Source organism: Echeneis naucrates, chromosome 10 (assembly GCF_900963305.1).
Source record: "Echeneis naucrates chromosome 10, fEcheNa1.1, whole genome shotgun sequence".
Lineage (NCBI taxonomy): Eukaryota > Metazoa > Chordata > Actinopteri > Carangiformes > Echeneidae > Echeneis > Echeneis naucrates.
The window spans coordinates 11,493,703-11,515,623 of NC_042520.1; the positions used below are offsets into that span (position 1 = coordinate 11,493,703).

At 40.8% G+C, this 21,921-nt stretch overlaps 2 protein-coding genes across 2 annotated transcripts; one reads left to right on the forward strand and one right to left on the reverse strand.

The window, feature by feature from the left end:
* Positions 1-3,230: 3,230 nt before the first annotated feature.
* LOC115049572 (uncharacterized protein C3orf85) lies at positions 3,231-5,416 on the forward strand. Its single transcript, XM_029511896.1, has 5 exons — positions 3,231-3,284; positions 3,447-3,482; positions 3,695-3,819; positions 3,899-3,984; positions 5,129-5,416. The coding sequence occupies exons 2-5, from the start codon at positions 3,449-3,451 to the stop codon at positions 5,208-5,210; spliced, it is 327 nt and encodes a 108-aa protein (XP_029367756.1). The 5' UTR covers positions 3,231-3,284; positions 3,447-3,448; the 3' UTR covers positions 5,211-5,416.
* A 1,064-nt stretch (positions 5,417-6,480) lies between these two features.
* On the reverse strand, positions 6,481-14,736 carry LOC115049571 (neuronal acetylcholine receptor subunit non-alpha-2-like). Its single transcript, XM_029511894.1, has 6 exons — positions 14,673-14,736; positions 11,700-11,851; positions 8,830-8,874; positions 8,429-8,538; positions 7,204-8,122; positions 6,481-7,091 (listed from the first exon to the last, which is right to left on the reverse strand). Exons 1-6 carry the CDS (start codon positions 14,734-14,736, stop codon positions 6,927-6,929), a joined length of 1,455 nt encoding a protein of 484 aa, XP_029367754.1. The 3' UTR covers positions 6,481-6,926.
* Positions 14,737-21,921: the final 7,185 nt, after the last annotated feature.

The following is a 21,921-nucleotide window of genomic DNA, read 5'->3' on the forward strand; positions in this document are numbered from 1 at the left end:
GTTCTTGCTATATTTCATACCCCATATGTCTGCATCTGATGGCGCTCGATCAGAGAAGCTTTATGCTGTTGGATGCGATTTGATACAGAATCCCATATCTGTGTGCGCTGTAGGTGGGCTGACGGCCACAGTGGGCTCAGTGAAACCAAAGATATCAACCTTCATCCTTACTCGGAAAGCAAACTTCTAGTCAGCCAAAAAGGAAGTTGCATTAAACTAATCCTGATGAGGTAGAAACCGATTTCTGAAAACAGGTGCAAAGGAACAGCTCTGAACTAAAAGCTAAAAGTTAAGTGTAGCTTTACTGAAGTTTAATGAAGAAAGTCCTATCTGCTAAAAATCGCCAGTAGAACACCAGCTTTGCAAGATATCAAGCAAAACATGAAAACATTAAAAAAAAAAAAAAAGCAAAGCTAGTACTGAAATCAAACAGATTTCCATGACAAGTCATCTTTCAATCATGAAGATAGGCAGGCTTATAATTTTTTTCTTCTTTAATCTGCTTGCAGTTTATGGTTAGAAGTGACAGGAAATTACATTAATAAAAAGATAATGCTGTCAAATCATTTCAAAAAAGACAAAAAGGCTCTGGAAAAACAACTGAATGGTAGTATCAGAAGTGAAATCCAAAGATGGATCACATTTATTGGGTTGTTTGTATTGTAGTAAAACTCAATTAGGTTATTCATGTGCAAAATGAAAATGTCACTTTTTGTTTGTTTGTGTGTTTACATGATGAAAATATTTTTCCCATGTGTTGCGTCCCTCGGTGCTTTCTTCTTTGTCCGTTGGGGGGAAGGGGTTGCAAACGAACACATGCTGTCACACAGACTGCACAAACACACACAACAAACAGAAAATCCAATCTGTCTACCGAAAAGGCAGAAACCAGCCATCGGCTGGGACTCTGGGCTCTTTAAGCCAAATATCATCACTAAGAATCTGGGACAGACTTAAAACTCAGCCCTTTATTTCTTTTAAAAACAGATCTAACAACTATCAGGTAAAACTAAAGACACACTCGCTGAGGTTTGGCATCCTGCTAGTTCATCAAACAGTTCTGAGCTGCTGAGTGATGCAAAGTTTAAACATCTCAATAGTAACAGAATGGGAATCTGCATACAGGTTTGGCTTGTCTAAGTCCACCAATAGGTGATGACAGAAAGCAGAGGGAGCCCAGTGGGAGCTATTACTTCTCCATCTTTTATAAATGAGAAGCATTCTGCTAATGGACTATTGGAGTATTGTGGAGTAACCATTGTGTGTTTCCTTCTTCCCCTCTTGTCTTTATTTTCTACAGCTTAAAACTATCCCAGGGAACACATAAATACTGACAACAGAGTTAGAGCTACATTGTTTGATTCATGTGGGGATGTTTATGAACACCACAGTCCAAATCAAAAGTAAAGCTGACAAAATCGACAGTGACAATGATGATGGCTGGTGTTTCCTGACGTCGGTCATCACACACATTTCACAGAAGTGTATTTAAGTTTCTAATCACATATTTTGCTTAACATAATTTCCACGTTTCTAAATGAAAAACCTGAATTACTGGCATGTCCCTGCCGAGTGCATGTGTGTGTTGGAATGAGGTCAGATGAGTTTTAGCTTTTGTCTGAGATGCAACCTTGATGTGTGAAAGTTAAATAACTTTTCCTGTGACAGAGAGAACATGGATTATGAGCTAAGCTAACCAAGGTATGTTGGTTAATAATGTGCCTGCATTTGAGAAATTGCATTTCTGTGCATGTGTCATTGTTTCTGTTTGCAATTAAGCATTCATTTTGTTACTTGGGATGCTTTAAGAGAGAGGAGCATGTGGCAGATTTGGTCCAGTTCTGCTTTACGATTGAAAGCAACAACAGTTTTATTCTCTGACAGAACATATGCTGTTTTTATGAGTGTGTGCTCACTTGATGAGGTGCATGATGGTCTTCTAGATGCAGATCCTCATCTGATTGTCTCTGTTACACTGCATAGGTGGCGAGTCCCTTTAGTATGGGATGTCAGACCTCTCACACACACTTTGGAGTTTTGTGTGGATAGGGTCAGCAGCGAGGGGGCAGCACACTGGAAAACAAACAAACACAAGGAAAAGTTAAACAGAAAGTTGTGTATTGTGTGGGTGGATAACGCATGATCAAAGCAAAGTTGCGTCTTTGAAGAAGTGCTTCAACACACATACTTAGACTTGCCTAAGTGCATGAATAGAAGATAAGTAAATTATGAATGACCCCCCCCCCACCCATTCCGTTACTGTGCCTTTGCATTAACTCTCACTACTGCTGTTAAAGCAGATGGTTATTTTTCTGTGACTTCATTAGAAAGAGAAAATATTACATCACATTAAGAAATTCACAGGACATCTGATTTAATGCAACATCTTAAAAAGTAGCCAAGTTAATTCTCTGGAGTTTTGAGGGCTCAGTGACTCAAAAACCAGTCTTTAAATGCCCATCTGACATTGTGGACATTTTCCACTTTCATTAAATTGAAATATTAATAGTTCAGTTATTATTTTTAGATAAAAATTTTATTGAAACATACAATGCTTTTGAAATGCACAAGTTCCTTTTTTTATGTCAGAGATCAGGTAAATGCCTCGTGAAAAGACTGAACAGCTTATGGGTGAAAACTGAGGCTTCTTCTCCACCCAGTGGAAGAAATGTTGACCTACACAAAAGTATTGCATACCAACGACTATTATATTTTGATAACTATGGTAAATAAATAATATATTTTGCAATATCTTACAATGGACACTCAATCCAGATTTACCAGAGGACTGAACAGCAGTTTCACGCACACCCCCCCCCCCCAAAAAAAAAAGAAAATCAACAATTGCTGGCACAAATCAACACTTAAGTTATCTTTCAGATAATTTCACAGATAACTGTAAAAATTATTTTTGAACACTTTTGAATTGTTAGGACCAATCAAGAACGCTGGAAGAAGAATTACTGGAAGAAACTGAGATGTAGGTTTGCTAACATTTGCAGTGAGTTTGTGTACCGACCAGACGGCGTCGTCTTCATGTTGAATCTCACAGCCTGACCAAGTGTGTGTGTGTGTGTGTGTGTGTGTGGGAGATGGTCTGGCACTCACATAATTGGCTACCTTGAGTGACCAACCTCCTGCTTGACTCCATTCATCACTCTCTGGCTCCTGGTAAAACATCTGTGAAAGAAACTCTTGTTCACTTCCACATTCAGCTGGGAGATTTTGAGCTCTGAAGACATACAGACATTTAACAGATCAACGCCACATAAGTCAGACTGCAGGTAAATGTCCTATTTCTTTACATTTTTGGTCATTTTTTTGTACTTCTTTCAGGGGAGGCCAATTGCAGTTATGAAAAGACATTCATAGAGATAGAAATGAGCTTCTTTGAATTTTTGTGTGTCCAATACTCTGTCTTCTTGCTGTATTTTAACATTTTATAGACATGAAGACTGTGATCCTCTTTGCTCTTTTGAGTGGTAAGTTTCATATTTTCATGGATAACAGGAATGGTCACAAATCTAAATCACACCTAGACTTTTCCACAAAAAAAAAAAAAAAAAAAAAAAACTTTCTTCAGTGATCCAGTTTGTTAGCATCGATTAGACTTTTGCACACATTTTTAGTTCTATATGCACTTATTCAACTATTTGTTGGGGTGGATAGTGCTGTTATTAAAATTGTGGTTTAGGAGTTTTTGCTGCCCCATTCATGAAAGAGGAGGAGGCGAAGCGCTTCATCAGATTGAAGAGACAGTTGGGATACTGGGATCCACATCACTCGAACAACCAGTGGGGTTACACAATTCAAGAACAGGTGACGCCGCTTCGGTGTGAATACAGATAAATAAGTCAGTTTGAGCAGCTCGGTGATGAAGCAACTTTCTTCCCTCCAGGCTAACGAGTACTGGACGGCCATTAGAACTGATGCTCAGTACTACATGGACATGAGTAACCTGATGTTTGACCGCTCTGTGGCTACGTGAGTGATATATTCAGCAGTAAAGCATGTGCCAAGAGATCTGACAAATTCGCCTCACAGTGCCAACATGTGTTTTATTTTAAAAATGAAAGCAGTTTTTGTGCCATAATCTTCTCATTATGTCACACTAAAAAAAAAAGAAAAAAAGACTTGACTTTACTAAACTAATGAATTAATGGATATTCATTGCACAAAGATCGTGTGCAATGAAAACCAGGGACTTAAAAAATGTGTTAATCAACACAAACTATTCATTTTCCATCAGAGACAGAAATTGCTGTTATTGCCGTCCAGTTATTTGGCAGCAGTGCAATTCACCATGAACACACAAAAGTCTGCTAAAATAAACTAAGGTAATGCGAGCCTGACAAGGCTAGGGCATCATATCTGTTACAACCAATCACAGTAACTGAGCTGACATAGCTGCTACAACATTAGTTTGTATTTTTAAGGTGTTGGGTAAATTCAAAGTTCAAATGGAAACTGGCACATGTAAGATTTGTTATCTCTTTACCCTTCCCCACTTTAGCTCAACAGTTGGCCCATTTTATCTGAACGTTGTGTCGTCACAAAAAAAAAAAAGCAACCTGCTGACAATGATTCCGAAAAACTGCGGTTTGCTAACGTTTGTTGGCGCCAAGAATAAGTAAAGTAAGACATGAAAGAGACCGTCGATGCTCACCGGGCTCGCGCTACGCGTGACGATCACGGAAGTGCGATGTTTGGTCGTGCCTATAATACGTTGCGCGAAATTCGTGATATCGCGGGATACCACGAGACGAGACAATTAACATAGACACGCGGGTATTTATTATTTCAGGATGCCCGACGTGCTCATGTAACACACCACACTAAACTGTTACTTTTAGCTTCAGGGCGTGAAAAACTCGATTTATAGGCACGACATATTCCCTTGATTAAAGTTTTTCGGTCCCATTATTTTCAGTGTAGGTCACACATCTAGTTCTGTTAGTTTGATAAACCCACAGAGGGCAATTTTTGCAAAAGCCTCACGCGCTTTGATTTATTCGGCTTTATGTGTCCGTGTTCAGCAGCGCAGCTTATATTTACGTCTGTTTTCTCTCACTTTTGATCGCATTACATTTGAACGCCTCCATCTTCCTCTCACCTGTCCGTGCTGCAGTGAAAACAACAGGATGTACATGGAGATGCTGCGCAATGCAAGAGCTCACCTGGACAGCCAGACGGGTCAGCAGAGACAATGAAGATGGTGAAACAGCGGAATGATGGATAGATGGATAGTAGTTTTCCCCTTCACTATTAAAATAGTAAAAAAAAAAAAAAAAAGTTAAAAAGCTGCATTATATAATGTATTGCACTTCTCTGCTTTTTGATAAAAGGCAACCCACATATAATGCTCCACTTCTATTAATAATGATAGGACCCCACCCCACACCCTTTTTTTTGCAATGTTTAGATGCTCAACTTGTTTACGATTTATGTTTTTTTATTAGTTGTTGTTTTTTTTTTATGAAAATGTTTACCTAGAACCAAACATTTATTCAATAAATGTATAGTCAAAGCAGTTGAAACGGTAATTGTGTCTCATTTATAGCTGCTAAAAGGTTTTTCGATTTAACATTTCATAGCGTGTACTGTCGTTGTCATCTCTTTGGTTTACCACTAGGTGGTGGTGTCATCTTTGGCTATTTATAATTTACTGTACATCCTTTACAGTTCAGTAAAGACGTCAACCATTTGATATAAATAATCGTGACTGTGCTATAAATCCTAACCTTTGTTATCTATGGGGCTGGCTTGATTGTTCCACATTTTATGGATTTTTATGGACATTTTATTATATGTCACTTTCCTGATATAAAAATTCTAACAAGAACATTTAATTAAGAATGACAAATAAATGCTGTGTATTAAAAACAAATTTATTAGTGCAATCAAATACATCTGAACAAAGCACTATAACACTGTACTTTTGATCATGATCATTTAGAGAAGAAATGTTTAAGCTTTAACACATTACACATTTTAGTATTTGACCTGTAGTTGACATTATCAGCGATGATTCAATTGCAGCTATTTATTTATTTATTTATTGTAAGAAAGATGAGACTGTCAAGATATTTAACAGAAAAGTACAAGGTTTTCAGACACAACATGGCATACTGGGGCTGGGACCACCCAATTTCTTCAACATTTGTAATGTTTTAAAAGATTTTGCAAACAAGTACAGTGTGGTGGTCTGTCTAACAAAGGTGCAACTGTTAGAATATTGTTTGAAGAGTATTTTTCTTGAGATTAATTCCATTTTAATTAGGGTTATTATAATGTGTATCTAAAAGAGAGTACAGTACACGGTGTTTTGTGCTTCATAGATATGATCCTTATTAGTATACAAGGTGAACATTTTGTTGGCGTTTCTGTGGTTGATTTTAATGTTCAACAGTGTCAATCTCAGACAGGAAATTTAATCTGCCAGGTGACACCAAACAATACAATAAGGAAATTGATCTGAGTGCATTAAATCAAGAAAATGATCAAATTTGGTGCAGAATGGAGTTGGGTTAATTACTCCTTACACCTTTTTAAAGTTTAATTTTAATTCAGCTTTAATAGTTTTCTAACATGGTCAGCATGTGTAATCCTGTATACCAATAACTGCAGCTTTACTGATAAACAGACTACTCAGAGGCATCACAGGTTGCACCGAATTTAATTTACATTGATCAACACAAAATTATGGCATTGCTCTAAAATTAAGTAGAATTGTACCCATACAAACTTCCTGATAAACATAAAGGTGTACACAGTGGATATAGAGAAAAAAGCTAACTAAATGTCAAGGAGTCAAAGTTCACCTTTATAGCCTGGATGGGCTTCTTCTAGCTTAGTGGTAACAAATGTTTTGTGAAATTTGTGAAAGTGGATTATGAGTTGCCCATGAATGGGACACATTTTTGCCACTAGTTTGAAGGTGGGTCCTCACTTGCAGTAGGAGGAGGGATTTTCAAGAACTTCTGCAATGCTGGTGTGAAGATGAGGATTGTGCCCAGTACTGAGGCAGTGAGGAAAGCCCACAGGAAGATCCTGTCCAACACCTGGGCGACAAACTTCCAGTCTTGTACCACCTGGGAAATAGAGGATATGAATGATGGTATAACAGCAACACATTCAATCATTCATCCCTAAGAGCTTTGTGATTACTGCTGAAATTGATAATAATAATAATACTTCACACACCTCACGTATGAAGTGCTCCTTGCGAATATGTCTGCTGATGTATCGCACTGAATAGATGGCCTTCTCCAACATGGTGCCCCAGACTTCATCTTCCTTCCCTTCAGAGGTTGCCTGTCCAGGGGCTCCACTTGCTCCACTCCTCTGCCCTCCTCTCCGACCTCCTGAGCGAGGCTTAAGCTCTGGACTTTCTGGAGCCAGCTCTGGGTAGTGGTAGCGGTCAATGTGTCCACGCATGCAGAGCAGCCTTGGCAGTTTCTGCAGGAAGAGATTACGAACCCACGGCGACATGGGGTGGTAGGTGGCTGAGGAGCGGTGGTGGACGTTGATGACAAAGACAGTGACGATGATCGAGAGTGTAACAAAGATCATGATGAAGAGCAGATATTCTCCAATGAGGGGAATTACTTTAGACGAGGACGGTATGATCTCCTCTATGACCAGGAGGAACACAGTGAGCGACACAAGGACAGAGGTAGAAAGTGACAGCTTCTCTCCCTCATCTGAGGGAAGGTAAAACACCAAGACAGTCAGGAAGGACAAACCCAAACAAGGGATGATGAGGAAGAGTGTGTAGAACAGTGGCAGCCTCTTTAGAATGAAGGAATATGTAATAAAGGGATATGAATACAAGCCATCCTTCCTGTTTCCTCTGGCACCAGTGGCACTGAGGATCTCCCACTCCCCATTATCGAAGAAGTCCTTCCGATCCACTTGGTTGTCCATCAGCACAAGATCCACCATGTTGCCATCATAGGTCCAAGAGCCAAACTTCATAGAGCAATTCTGGCGGTCAAAAGGGAAGAAGGTGACATCCATAGTGCACGCAGACTTGTAACTAGCAGGTGGTGTCCAGGTGATTGTACCATCGAACTTGACAATGGCTTTGGTCATGAGGGATCCCTCAAAACGCCCATCAGCACTGAAGAAACGTGGAGCAGGTGTTAAAAAAATTTATCAAAAGAGGATCACATTTACAGAAAATCTGCATCTGTATTTGTTGATCATATTTACATGATGACAGTTAATGGTGCAGACAAGAGCAGCACTTATGGCACCAAGTGTAGGGAAAATTGTTGGTTTTGGTTACAATTCAAGATTAATAATGGAAAAAAAATTGTTTAATTTTTGCTGTATGTTTTATACTGTTATCAATGATTCTCCATATATCATATGTTGTTGTTTTGTTTTTTTTTAAACCTTTTGCAACTCAGAGCCAGAGTCTTACTTCTCATAGAGGACTATGTCCGGGAGCCAGATATTTTCAGAGGGAACTCTGATGGAGGTGATTCCTCCGTAGTTCTCTGGATTCCATCGCAGCTTGTAATCAATCCACTCCTGTTAAATAGACAAAGGAAACTGTATCATTGGGCCTATATAAAAATTCAAATTTTATTTTGACTGTATTTTCATGAAAACATACTATTCATCTTGCTACTTAATTCCCTGGTGATATTTTATACTGAGACAAGCCTTTATGTAATGATGCGTTAAATTGAAGTGAAACAAGATAATGATAAACACAAACACCCTGTGTTGATGCACTGAAAAAATATGTCTTGTGTTGTTCTTACTGATGAGTTAATTCAAATGGTATGATTGGATGACGCCATTTCAGCTCTTGCTTACCTGACAAAGCCAAACATTAGTTGTCATGAGCTGGTTTTTCTCATCCTACAAAGACAACAGAAAAAAACAAAACAAAACAAAACAGAGAGAAAGATTAATATTAATTACATATACTGATCACAATGAAAACAAACTAATAAAGTCATCTCTAGCGACAAAAAGCAAGAAAATATTCTTAAATTTTTTGAGATGTGTGATGTAACTCATTTACAGCACACACCATTACTGATCTGGGAGTTTGCATGAAAGCATCAGTGGGCTAGATGAAAAGCCTGGTATAAATTAAATTATCCTTTCTCTTTTCTGCAAATTAGACAGAATGTTCCTGTGCCTCTCTATGCTGCCATCACCCAGTGTCAGCTGGGATTAGCTCCAGAGCTCTTGTGACCCTGCACAGATAAGTGTATATTAATTGATGGCTGGATAATTTGTGGTGAACACTTGGCAACAGTGGAATCTTAGAATTTGGCGGTGATCCAGCTACACATCTAGAAATCTTTTACCACTTTTTTCAATATGGCCAGATGGGGCAACAATCAAATGCTCTGATGAAGAATGGATTTTGGTCTAAAAACCTATTTAGGTTGATTTGCTCTGTTTGTGAAATTTGGGGCAGATAACTATCCAGACCTGGTGAGAAAAAAAGTTTGGACTTGATGTGGGTATATGCTAGTCAGTTCCTGTTCAGTATAGCCGGATCCAGCCTTGGCTGTCAGAGTGAGTTGGCCATATTGCTGATAAGACAAAGCAGAGGTGAACCGTAATTCAATAAAAAAAACATGCAGCCCAGAAAGACTCAGGGAACAGTGTAGCTGCCGTATCTCTGGTTAGCACTGTTTCCCTTGTGCTATTCCAAAATGAAGCGTATGATAAACATAAATCTTCCTTGAAAAGCTTGATTTTTTTTTTTAATTCATCACTGACTGTCTTTTCCAAGCACATGTGTCTGGTGGAAGGATGAAGAGTTACATCTAAACCGGTTGAGATAAATATTTCAAGTCAAGAGGAGCGGTCCCTCCATTAGCATTCTCTGTTTTCTCCTTTTAAACCATCTCAACCTGCCACAGTAAGTCTCTGAAATATTAAAGGAACACTCCTCAGAGAGAAAGACTGTGGCTGAACATAAGAGTGTGCGGGATCTATTTCAGGACCACGGAAAGCTCTACAGTGTGATGCTGCTGCTGTTTGGTTTCAGCACCATGGACAGTGAGAGCACTGAGCATAGTTATCATTCTTTCTCTTCTCTGAGTTGGAGCTTTATTTGGTCCGTGCATATCGATACTGCTTGTTCAGGTTTACGATTTTCGTTTGCAGTTAAAGGAGGCAAGGGGGCATTCATGCGCAATTTTTGTAAACACAGCAAGTTACCAATGCACAGGGGTGGACAGTAACAAAGTAAATTTACTTGAGTACGGTACTTAGGTACAGTTTTTGAGCATCTGTACTTAACTTGAGTATTATTTCTGGGAGATACGTTTACTTTCCCTCCACTACATTTGAAGGATGAATATTGTACTTTTTACTCCACTCCATCATTTTTTTTTTTTTTTTGCCAAAAAATTCTGAGAAAATAAACTTTCTGCTGATTTGCGTCTGGTTTGTCTCGACCCTATTGGCCTACCTGTATTATGTCATGCCATATGTTGTGTTCAAGACAAAACATAACTTTGGTGGTGTGGATGAGATAGAAAATGGACAAAGAAATGGAGGAAGAAATAATTATCCCAAGCCCACGTTTGAGGTTTTGACACCAAAACGGATTTGTTTCAGTTCAAATGTTTGTCGTGCTTACCGCGAACAAGTTATATCATACAGAGTCAAAGCAGTCTCATAATGAATGAACTTTTGGGCTTTTCACAAATGCACATGCTTCTTTGTTTCATAGTTGTATTTTGGACTCACGAATGCACACAATCTGTTTCGCAAATACACACGACCCCCCCCCAGAGACCAGACTCTTCCAGAGCCTAGAGACTATACTGATCCCTTCCAGAGAGTAGACTAGGCCAGACCCCCTGACCCCCCCAGGGACTAGAGACTAGACCAGACCTTTCATAGACTAGAGAGTAAACTGGACCCCTCCAGAGCCTAGAGACTAGACTAGAGACCCAACCCTTCCAGAGACTAGACAGACCCCTCCACAGAGACTGGATCCCTCCAGAGACCAGAAGGTGGACCCCTGACACCCCCAGAGACCAGACCCTTCCAGAGACTAGAGAGTAAACCAGGCCCCCAGAGAATGGACCCCTCCACAGAGACCGAATCCCTCCAGAGCCTAGAGACTAGACCAGAGACGGGACACCTCCAGAGACTAGAGTAGACCGGACTAGAAAATAGACCAGCCCCCTCGAGAGGCTGGACCCCCCAGAGACTATAGACTACACCGAACACCCCGACCCCCCCAGAGACCAGAGACTAGATTGGACCCCTTCAGAGCCTAGAGACTAGACAGGGCCCTTCCAGAGACTAGACTAGGCCAGAACCCCCAACCGCCCCAGAGACTCGACCAGACTAGACCAGACCCCGCCCAACGTGTGCGGCTATCAGTCCCAAGCAAACTGATTCTTCGTGATGACAAATCAACAAAAACAAGGTATAATATTTAAGCGTCTTTGAATTTAAAGGGCTTCGTGATTTTTTTGACCTGCATCTAGTAATGTCTGGCAAACCTAACCAAGTAGATTTTTCATTTATTGGAGGCTATTGTGTCTTTGTAATGATGAATCCACTGTGAAACCAGTGCTGGACGCTAAAGTTTGGTTTAGGTTAAGATAAGAATCAAGGCTTAAGGTTTTGCTGAATGGGTTTTTTCACATAACACAATAAAACTCCTCGTAAAGCCAGATGTAGATAGATGCATCAATCCTCACCACATCAACCAGCTGGGAGATCTTGAGTCCAAAGCGTACTTTAACAGTATCATTGGCACGCTGGATTGGCCTAACCCAGCGCTGGTAGCCTTGGAAAAGGTTTTTCAGCAGGGAGTCCTCTGTCTCTGCCAAGGATACAAACTCACTCGGAGCTAGAATAAGGAGGAGGAATGTAAATTAACAACCATTCTTTTATAGCATACACTTTCTCACAAAGATGGTTACAAAAAGGGCAGCATCAGTAATATAAATAGCAACTGGTTGTTGCAAAAATCTAACAGTGTCTGAAAGAGCTGAGCAGTCAACCTGAGGTGATATGTCATTGAAGGGGCAGAGAGTCATATTGACAAGACAGAGCTCTGAGGTCAGACGCAGAGGACTTCAAGTTCAAGAGCTAATGTGTGCGGCGAGGGAGAGTGTGGACCTTTAACCTGATGCTGGTGTTGTAGCCAGCTTCACATCTGTCTGACCTCAGATCATCTGGAGTGGTTAACTGTGACATATTCACCAAACAATCATAAAACTGCTGCCATAGCAGGCATTTTAATCCCAATGGATCCTCTCTGGCTGCACTTTCAAGGGCTCAGTGACGTGAACAGAGAATGAGACAGTGAGATCTGACACCTGTGTTCCTGTTTGGATGATGACTAGCCAAATTCACCAGAGAGAGATGCTCCATAATGCATTACTGTTAAACCTGTACAGTAGATCAGAAGTCAGTGAGAGCTCATCTGTTCATCAGTGTGGAGAAATAACTGATTCTACACATCGGATTACTTTTGTTAATTCCAAATGACTTGTTTCTGCCATACCAATTCCAGGCGTGGACAATAACAAAGTACATTTACTTGAGTATGGTACTTAAGTACAGTTTTTGAGTATCTGTTTTTTACTTTGTGAGTGTTATTTTGGGGGAATACTTTTACTTTCACTTCACTACATTTGAAGGACAAATATTGTACTTTGTACTCTACTACATTTCTATTGATGCTCTCGTTACTCGCTGCTCTTGCACTAGTCTAACATTACTCATTCATTGTTTTTAATTGTAATTGTCTTTTTAACACGCACACCTCTGTGCCTGTTCCAGGTATGGATGTATAATACTCATCCTACCTGGATTATTTCTCCATAACGATTGGCTCATTCTTCATTATACATCGTGGCCGTATTATTACCTGGAACACGCATTAGCTTGCATACAGAGTTTGGATGTCTTCTGTGGACATCACTGACAACACGGTCCAACTCCTCATCACTCACAGCTGAATACAGGTCTGTCTTTCTGCACACACACACAAAAACATTAACACCGAGTAATGTCCCGGTCCTTGTGTGTGTTATTGTGTCTGAAGCGGTGGTCAATATGTTTGTCGGAAAGTGCGGAAATAAAGCCAACAACTTAGATAACTCCCCGGACCATCCGTGTCCCTCTCTCTGTTACCTGACTGCAGCTGCAGCCCTCTCCTCTCTGTCTCTTCCTTTCTGATGGAGCTACCAAACTCAGCTGTTTCTGTTAAAGATAACATTTTGTGTGGGCTTTAATACAAGCTAGGCTAAAGGACGTTAGCATTAGAGCTGGCCAGTTAGCTTTAGTTACAAGCTAACTGCGCTGTTTCTTACCTTACTCTACCTTTCTCGTCCTAGTTTCACAGTCACCACCTTTTTACAAAATATTCAGAAAAATTCTGACCCTTTATTTTCTTATTCCTTTCATTAATGAAGCACTGCAACAGGGCCATGAAATAATTAATTAAATAGTGGAATAATTATATATTTTTTTACATTTAATTAGCTGGTATATAAAAACATGCTGGTTAACATCCACACAGCTCCACTTTAGGGGATCAGACTCCAGGTCTTCTGTCCGCAGTCCCTTGTTCACTTGTCTCATGGCTGCTGATGATTCCCCTTTAAGGAGGTGGGCTTCTGGGTAATGTGTGACGTAGTCAGCACGTTGTTGTGTGTTTGTCCCTCTCTTCCGTGAGCGGTGTGAGAAGTAGCACCAGCTGTAGCCGCTGTAAGCTTTAGTGTGATGAAGTGTGATGAAACTCCTAAAAGTCCTGTGTTGTGTTGAGCTGAATAAAGTCGGTCCATCTGTTCAACTACTCCGCCTCTCCTCTTAGCCCGGACTGCTAGTTACCATGGTTACCAGCGTCAACGAGCCAAGCTAATAGCTAGCTACACTAGCATAAGCTGAGCTAGCTAAAGCGACTCTAACTCGCTAATTCTCGCCTCCATTTTTGCCGTCCTCTTGAATCTATGACAAGAAGTACTTTCATAAAAGGAGGCAGAGGAGGAACTAGACATGGAGCACACAGGGCAGTCTGTTAATCAAGGTGAATAACAGAGACAGCAACACCAGGTAATACACAACACAACACAACCATCAGAGACCGGACCCCCGGTTCATTGTGTCCATATAAAATGTGTTTTGTACAGACTACAGACTGGACCGGATCCCTCCACAGACCGGTTCTTTAGGGCCTCTTTAACTGACGCTGTTTTGAGCTATAAATATGTCTGTAGCAGAATCACATCAGTGTATTGTATAATGACAATGAAGCTACTTCCCTTTTCTGTATTTCCTGAGGTAATTTGCTTAATTTTTATTTTTGTACTTTTACTTAAGTAATATTTTGATGAAACTACTTTTACTTGTATTGGAGTAATATTTAACAAGGAGTATCTGTACTTTTACTGAAGTAGTGAAGTTGTGTACTCTGTCCACCTCTGAACAATTCAGGTGGGGGGAAGAGGAAAAACGTAGTTTAAGTAAACATTAGTAAGCTAGAATAATACCCCACTTTTAGATTTTTAGATAAACAGTTAGTTGTCTGGGTCGAAATGTCGAATTATATTTTATCGGACTTGAACGCGGCAGCACATGGCTCGGTTTGTCTGGTTTAAATCTGACGCCTTCATGTTTCAAGAAGAAGTCCGACTGTGTTGGATGTGAAACGATTTCCTTACCAGCGATGTTGGTGAGGGACATCGGACAGGACATCCACAGGAGGAGGAGGACCGCCAACTTCATGATGATGATGATGGTGGTGGTGATGGCTGTGCGCTCCTGCAGCCTGATGGACTACAATGGGCTGAGAAGACAGCGACACACGCACCGAAATGACAGAAAGACGGAAGTCCCCATCAGTGGTACTCAACAGCACGCGGGAAACCAGCAGTCTGCGGTCGGAGGGCTGAGAGCTGAGAGCCGGCAGACGCACACTGAGACTCCAGTCCGGAGCGTCAGGAGGAGCCTCGGTCAGCGGGGCGGAGAGGAGGGGGGGAGGGGGGGGAGGAAGGCCGGGTGGGGCTGAGGAGTGGAGTTTAAAATCGCTAAACAAGTTTTACTCTTGTCTCTGCAGCGTTACTAAGAATTCATTTTATTTCGAAATATCAAATGTATAAACGAGCGGTGTCCTGATGGTTTGTAAATCTTCTGTACCTTGAGTTTTTGTGCATCTTCCAAACGAACATCCCGACATATAATGCTTTTTGTATATGATGACATTTAGAAAAGCAGTAATACTAATTTGCTCTGTTTTTGAAATGATATTGGCGTGTGTAAAGCACAGCTTTTCTCCTGAGGGTCGAAATGGCAAACAGCCGCCTTGCTGTGTGTTTCTCTGACGGGTCTCTTCCACTGGGGGGCGCCAACAGGACCCCTAACCCTTATTTAATGCAAACAGCATGCTGTTCGTTTGACCCAACCGAGGGCGCAAACTTAAAGCTGTTGCTGGATTATTTCTTGTCTCGTTGCCTTTATATTTTTTTCATTTAATACTTTTAATAAAAATATTCATATTCCATAACAATTATGTTTATTGTGTTTAGCTATAATAATAATTCCCCGCCAAAAATGGCCAGTTTTATCTGCTCATTAGAATCACCAGGAAATTTGAAAACTGTAATATATTGTATATATAAATATATTGATGTATATACTTCAGAACTGACTACAAAGACATCCTATAGACAGAAATGAAGTGCCATGTGAGAGCAATAATTCAGAGAGTTTTGAAAGGTCAGTCTGCAGAACAGAAGCAATATTGCAGCTAATCTGAACCTCCACAGACTTCACCGTGTTGAGTTTCCATATTTGCACAGCAAAATTAAAACTATCCCGAAAACTTAACCCACTCAGCTGTCCACTCAAACAGCTGTGTTGAGGGCTAGGGTTAGGCTCAGCACCTTGCTTTGTTTGGTGGAGGACCACAATATTAATAAACCCATGGCTTTATTGTGTTTTTAAATCCTTGACAGCTATATACGATACATACTTTGTCCGTATATTTAATATTGCACCTAATAATACAACACCACCAAAACTATATTTGCAATATTTTGTAACTTCTGTGAAATGACACTGGTAATTCTGGGAAAATGCACGTCCTCACAAATATGAAATAAACATGGTGCACACAAAGAAACCAACACACACTTGTGTAATCTGCAGCTAACCAGGCATGGTTTTATTCCAGCCTGTCCCTTCTCTCTCTGTCACACACTGCCTCTCCACCGTGTGCTCCCCCTGTCTCCTCCTCCTCTATGGGTTGAAGTGATGGGGATAACGGCAGGCTGATTATCACAATGAAATTATCCTGATTTTCTGCTCCACTTTGTAGCTGTGGGGTGGGCAGCTGCTGCCTCCAAGATCGTCCCATCCTCCTCGCCTCTAATCATTCGGAAACATAAATTCTTGTGGGCTGGAAACCTGCCGGTCCCTTCCCAGACGATGTAGGCATCTGTGCAGTGGGTGTGCATGTGCGTGGTGTTGATGTATGTGCGTAGGAAAAGGAAGAAGAGAGAATACACTGTATACTAAATACTTGTGTTCCAGCGCTGTCTTTGTTTGGTGTTTTTTTTTTTTTTAGCCGTTGTTGCACTCATAATTAAAATCTGCATGATTTGCCTTGGTGCAGAAATATTTAATAATAGAGGGAAAAAGCCCAGTCTCCCCAGGCCTATGCGTTTAATCTTAATCTGTTTGTTATTGTAAGGATTTTTGAAGTGGCTATAATGAAAGGAAGAGGATACAGCAAAGGAAATCAGATCTCACACAGGCGTCAAAGGAAAATACAAAGTCACTGATCTCATGTGCTAACACTATTAGCCTGCTAACGCAAACGCAGACACTTCAAATGGAAACTGGGTGACCTCGTAACCTTTGGAATATCAGTGGTACTAGAAATTCAGAGGATGAAAACTTTAAAATTAGCTGAATTTGCATAAATCCTATCAGTGATTCATTAATCGTCTTAAGTGCCAGATCAGGGCAAACAGGTCACTGGAAACACAACATAGGCATGGAACAAAAAGGAAATACGGAAGGCTGAAAAGGGTTCAGGTTAGAGTAAGATTTCTCATTCAGCAGAAACACACACAAAATATTTACTGACTTGGAGCATGAAAGTTGATCTAGATGGGCAGCAGTGATTTTCCTTTTGTTTTTAATTGACTGAAGAGGAAAAGGCCACTGATTGTTTGGAACTTGAGCCTCCAGCTAGTGACACAATACTGTCTCTGTGAACAAACCCAGCAGTGCCTGTATGTGTGTGTGTGTTTCTTTCAGTCAGTACAGTTCAGTCCAGAGTCAGTTGACAAAGAGTGACTTTACTCTGATGCACCAAAAATATTGTCATCAGATATGAGTCAGTTCTGCTGTGTGTGTGTGTGTGTGTGTGTGTGTCTGTGTGTGAACCCATATCTTGTGTAAATTCATGTGTTTGTGTGATGTGTATTTTTATTGTGACTTCCCTTTTATGTTGGTCAAACTGTATGGATGTAAATTTTCATTTGCATATCATTCAGTGTTTGCTTTATTTGCCTGCGCTACATTTTCTTGATATGCGAACATAAACATGCTACAATAATGTGGTCAGGCTGTGTGTGCGCTTCTTCTCCCTGTGTCACATACAGGCAGTGGATACTGTCCCACGCTCTGGACAAGGCACAAAAATAACGAGACATCTCGTCACACGCACACACAAATACAGTGTGTCACAGTTACATGAAACTGCTGCATCTGCATCAGACATCTTGACTCCAGTGAGATCTCAGCTGACGGTTTTCATATTGTGTTTACATCCGCAACGCATCATGAGTTAATCAATGAAAATAGCATATTCAACTGTAATGTTTGTCCTGGCTCCATCATGAGGAAACAACCCAACCGCCACAGAGTATTATGAATAGGACTCTGTTTTGCTGCACAGTAAGCGTCTTTCCTTCTTCCTTTACAGTCCTAAAGTGCATTTAGCTGCAGTTGCATCACAACTCTCCAGTAATGTGAGATCCCCCTGTCGGAGCAGCTGATAACACTGTGGCCGTGGCTGGTGCTGTCACTGTCAAGGCCTTTGATCCACTGCCTATGGAGCACCCTATATATCATCATGTTTGTCCTCAGGGTCCAGGCCTAATTCAAGTAAACGCTGTCATGCTTTTAATAAGATTGAATTATATAACCAAAAACAACAAGGAGCCTCAAATAACCTACAGAGTTTCTAACTGTGGCTGAGGTGGACTTTTATTTGATATAAACAAGAAAATGGCATAAGCACCAAAAACAACAAGGTACAAATGTACACAGCCACACAACATCTCAAGCAGGATTCACTCAAGAGGCCACAAATCCAGTGCGCACTCCTCAAACTGTCTGTTTAAAAAGCAGTATTACTGCGTTCTTTTTTCCTCTTTCTACAAATTTTCTTCCACATCTGTGAAACACTTTAGCCTAAAGAAGTGCTTGTCTGCCTGGTTGTATTTAAGAGCCTCAGCCACTCGCGGTAATCCCTTTCTAATAGTGCTCCATTTCGCAAAAGCCAGTGTAGCTGGAGTACACTAGTACATGAGTTGTGTAGCAGAAGTCTATGCTGCATTTATATCTACATTCATGATTTCATGTTCTGATCTATATAATTTGATCAACGGCTCAATCATCCTTGTGTAACCCAGTCTGGCGGTGGTGGCCCAAAAGCCACTTGTTAAAATGATGAATCTTGGAGAACGCCATTTTAATGAACAATTTCTATGACGCTTGCTCTGAAACCCAAAAAAGTGCCACAAGCATCTTCTGTTGTTCCACCAAAATACAATGTTTCTTCATCCATCTATAAATATTCATCAGAGAGTAAAATTAGAAGCCTACTCTTTGCAACCATGTGTGTGTGTCTGTGTGTAGTATTCTAATTCAAGAACACAAGAAGAGCCATTTATGTGTATGAGCAGACTGTGCTGTGTGTGTTCAGAAGGCTCCCACTGGAATTAATTATTTAGAGGAGAGTCTCCTTCATTTATCCACAGTTGACTGGTCACAGGCACATACTGTTCAGCTCCCACCGACACAAGAGACTACCCTAAATTACCATCCACCCTCCAACAGTATGACCCAATCTCACCCTACGACCTCACCCCAACTTTCCCAGCATGCTCTTCTGGTCTCTGGCAGATGGTCTATCACTTCTTTCCCTTTTGGGATCCTTGGAGAGTTAGATATACAGATTTAAAGACAGAGAAGATAAAATAGTAAACGAGTGAAGCAATTAACGGAATTATGTTTGACCACAAAAATGTCCAAAAAGCAAGATATTAAATTCTACCGACACACGCTCTGACACGTCTGTCATCCCGGAGTCCTCCTATCCAGGAGCCGGATGCTAACAGTCAGGAATCCTGTAAAATATTCATCCATTTGGCAGGCTTAATAATGTATTATCCTTCAATTTAGCACCAACAGCTTTGCAGTACTCTACTTTGCTCTTGACTGCAACCAAGGACTTGACGTCAAATCACTCAAGGAAGCACCACAGCTTTAAAATATCAAATTTACACCATTGCAAATTGAACTTCAAGCAGCTACAGCTTTCAAGTGGCAGCAAAAACCTTATGCATTTCTCAAATCAGTGTAGAAGTTACATCCAAAGATGTCAGAGAGAGATGTCTTTGTACATTTGGGTGGAACGGGAAGTTGAGCTGGAGTATGACTTTAAAGCAATGAAATGCTGTTAGAAACGTTGATGGGTATTTTTTCACTGTTTCATTTTCTGTTTAAAGAGGGCCGTTTGAAGGGAGGAAAATTTGGAAAATGTCATGTATGGGGAAACTGTCCAAATTTAGCTGGAGCTGCTGCTCTCTGCTGATCTCTTCATTCTGTTGCTGCCAGGTGCTGATGTGACCGCATCATATCAGCCCTGATGGGACCCTTAGACTGACGGGCTACTGTGTAGCCGCTGCTGCACCTCCAGCTTTATAACTCGACTCCAACCATCCGATAATCCCCGTGCAGTCAAATCTGTGCTGAAGTGGGCATATATGGTGTCAAATAAATGTACCCTATTACGCTGTCTTGCTCTGTTTCTCACTCTCACTTCCTCAGGTGATGTTTAATCTTCCCTCTTTACTCCTGAACATACACACAAAATGTTATACACAGATGTACACACTCTTGCTCAGCGCACACAGTGGAGATTAAGAGTGAGTTATTGGGGGCCGTGGGCGGCCATTCAAAGCTGGAGTCATTCTCCAATCTGACTTGAGGGGTAAAGAGTTTCATCTTGTTCCTCCAGTGTTTGTGTGAGTGTCAGTGGTGACAGACAAATTCAGACTCACCCGTGACCTTTGATGGAGGGAGGGAGGGAAAGACGAATAATCAGGAAAAGAGAAGAGCCTCCAAGAAAAATGCTTTGCTGTTCTTTTTGCTTTGAAGTTGCTGTTTGTGCCACTTTGGGTTTTATTTCAGCCAGTGTGACTGTTCTGATCTTCACTTGTCTTGTAAAAACTGATTTAAACTGTTGTCAGATGGTTGTTTTACAGAATAGAGACCCCTGAATTCACTGAATTCAACATTTCCAGAGGCGTCATTTCTTATTTATGCCCCCTCGCCCCAAAAAAAAAAAAAAAAAAATCATTGCTTTTACCAGCTCTTACTAATGTGATGTACTTGCATCTTTATTTGTGAGACAAATCAGAAGATAAAAAAGGGGCTTCGCAGGATCAAAGATTAATTGAACAGTTAAGTGATTTTACTGATAGAAATTCCCATGTATGTGGGTGTTGTAATTTGGATCTATCTAGCATGTCTGAGACTTCGATCTGCAGTGTTGCACTAAATGCACACTTGAGAGTTGCATGGGTTGACTCATAACAGGACCCCAACAGAGAGAGTCCCTTTAACATCTGGCTTCCTTCCCCACCCAGACACCCTCTCTCTAACACCATCCACCCTGTTTTCTGCTTCATTTCTCCAACCCTGTGCTCTTTTAGTCATACGCAAAATCCCTTATCCTTCTGTCTCTCTTTTTGAGTGACCAGCAGTTACAAACACATTTATTCATAATACTACATCATCATCATCTGCACACTAAAAGCAGTCATGTCATTGTCAGACTCACTTGCACAAGATCCATCCATCTTCTACCGCTTATCCGTTTCCAGGTCACAGGTTATGCCTGAGTCAGTCCCAGCTGGGTGAGGGTGGGGTACATCCTGGACAGGTCGCCAATCCATTGCGGGGACAAACGAAAACCCACTCACACTCACATTCAGACCTACGGACAATTTAGAGCCATCAGTTAACCCAAACATGCATGTCTTTGGACGGTAACCAGAACACCTGGAGGAAACCCATGCAGGCACAGCGAGAACATGCAAACTCCGCACAAAAAGGAATTTGCATGTACAGAAAAGGCCCCAGGCTGGGGAATCGAACCTGTGATCTTTTGCCCCGAGGTAGTAAATGTCTTAAAGCTTCAATGACTATCAAACATTATCTTTGATTTTGCCTGTGAGCATTGGTACCCATTGGTAGCTTACCCATTATGATGACATTCTATGAGGTATAGTTTAACGGTTTCTTTTTCTTCATATTCTCTGTCATTTGTCTCTTCAGGTCTTCCTTCGCAACATCCCCACCTTTTCTGCCTCTATCTTATCCAAACCTCCAGGGGATGATTTTTTTCTTTCACTGAGCAGCTTATAACCCTGTCAATTTCTGACATGCTCTTAAAAATATTTATGCAGAACACACAAATGCAATTACACGCCAGGTCGGAGAGCATTAACTTGTCATTGTAACACATAGACATACATCAGCAGGCAAGTCCTTATACTCTATTTATCTCATGTCAATACAAAGAGCTTATTAAAACCTTACTCTTTTATAATTTCCCCCCTTGGTGATATATGTATAACCATTATGTGTTCTAAACATGAAGAGGAATCA

Coding starts and splice junctions, on each gene's coding strand:
- LOC115049571 (XM_029511894.1), bottom strand. CDS start 14,736: ATGAAGTTGGCGGTCCTCCTCCTCCTGTGGATGTCCTGTCCGATGTCC. Junction 8,539..8,829: donor CTAATGTTTGGCTTTGTCAG/GTAAGCAAGAGC, acceptor TCTATTTAACAG/GAGTGGATTGATTACAAGCT. Junction 7,092..7,203: donor AGGAGCACTTCATACGTGAG/GTGTGTGAAGTA, acceptor TCTATTTCCCAG/GTGGTACAAGACTGGAAGTT.
- LOC115049572 (XM_029511896.1), top strand. CDS start 3,449: ATGAAGACTGTGATCCTCTTTGCTCTTTTGAGTG. Junction 3,483..3,694: donor CCTCTTTGCTCTTTTGAGTG/GTAAGTTTCATA, acceptor ATTGTGGTTTAG/GAGTTTTTGCTGCCCCATTC. Junction 3,985..5,128: donor TTTGACCGCTCTGTGGCTAC/GTGAGTGATATA, acceptor TCCGTGCTGCAG/TGAAAACAACAGGATGTACA.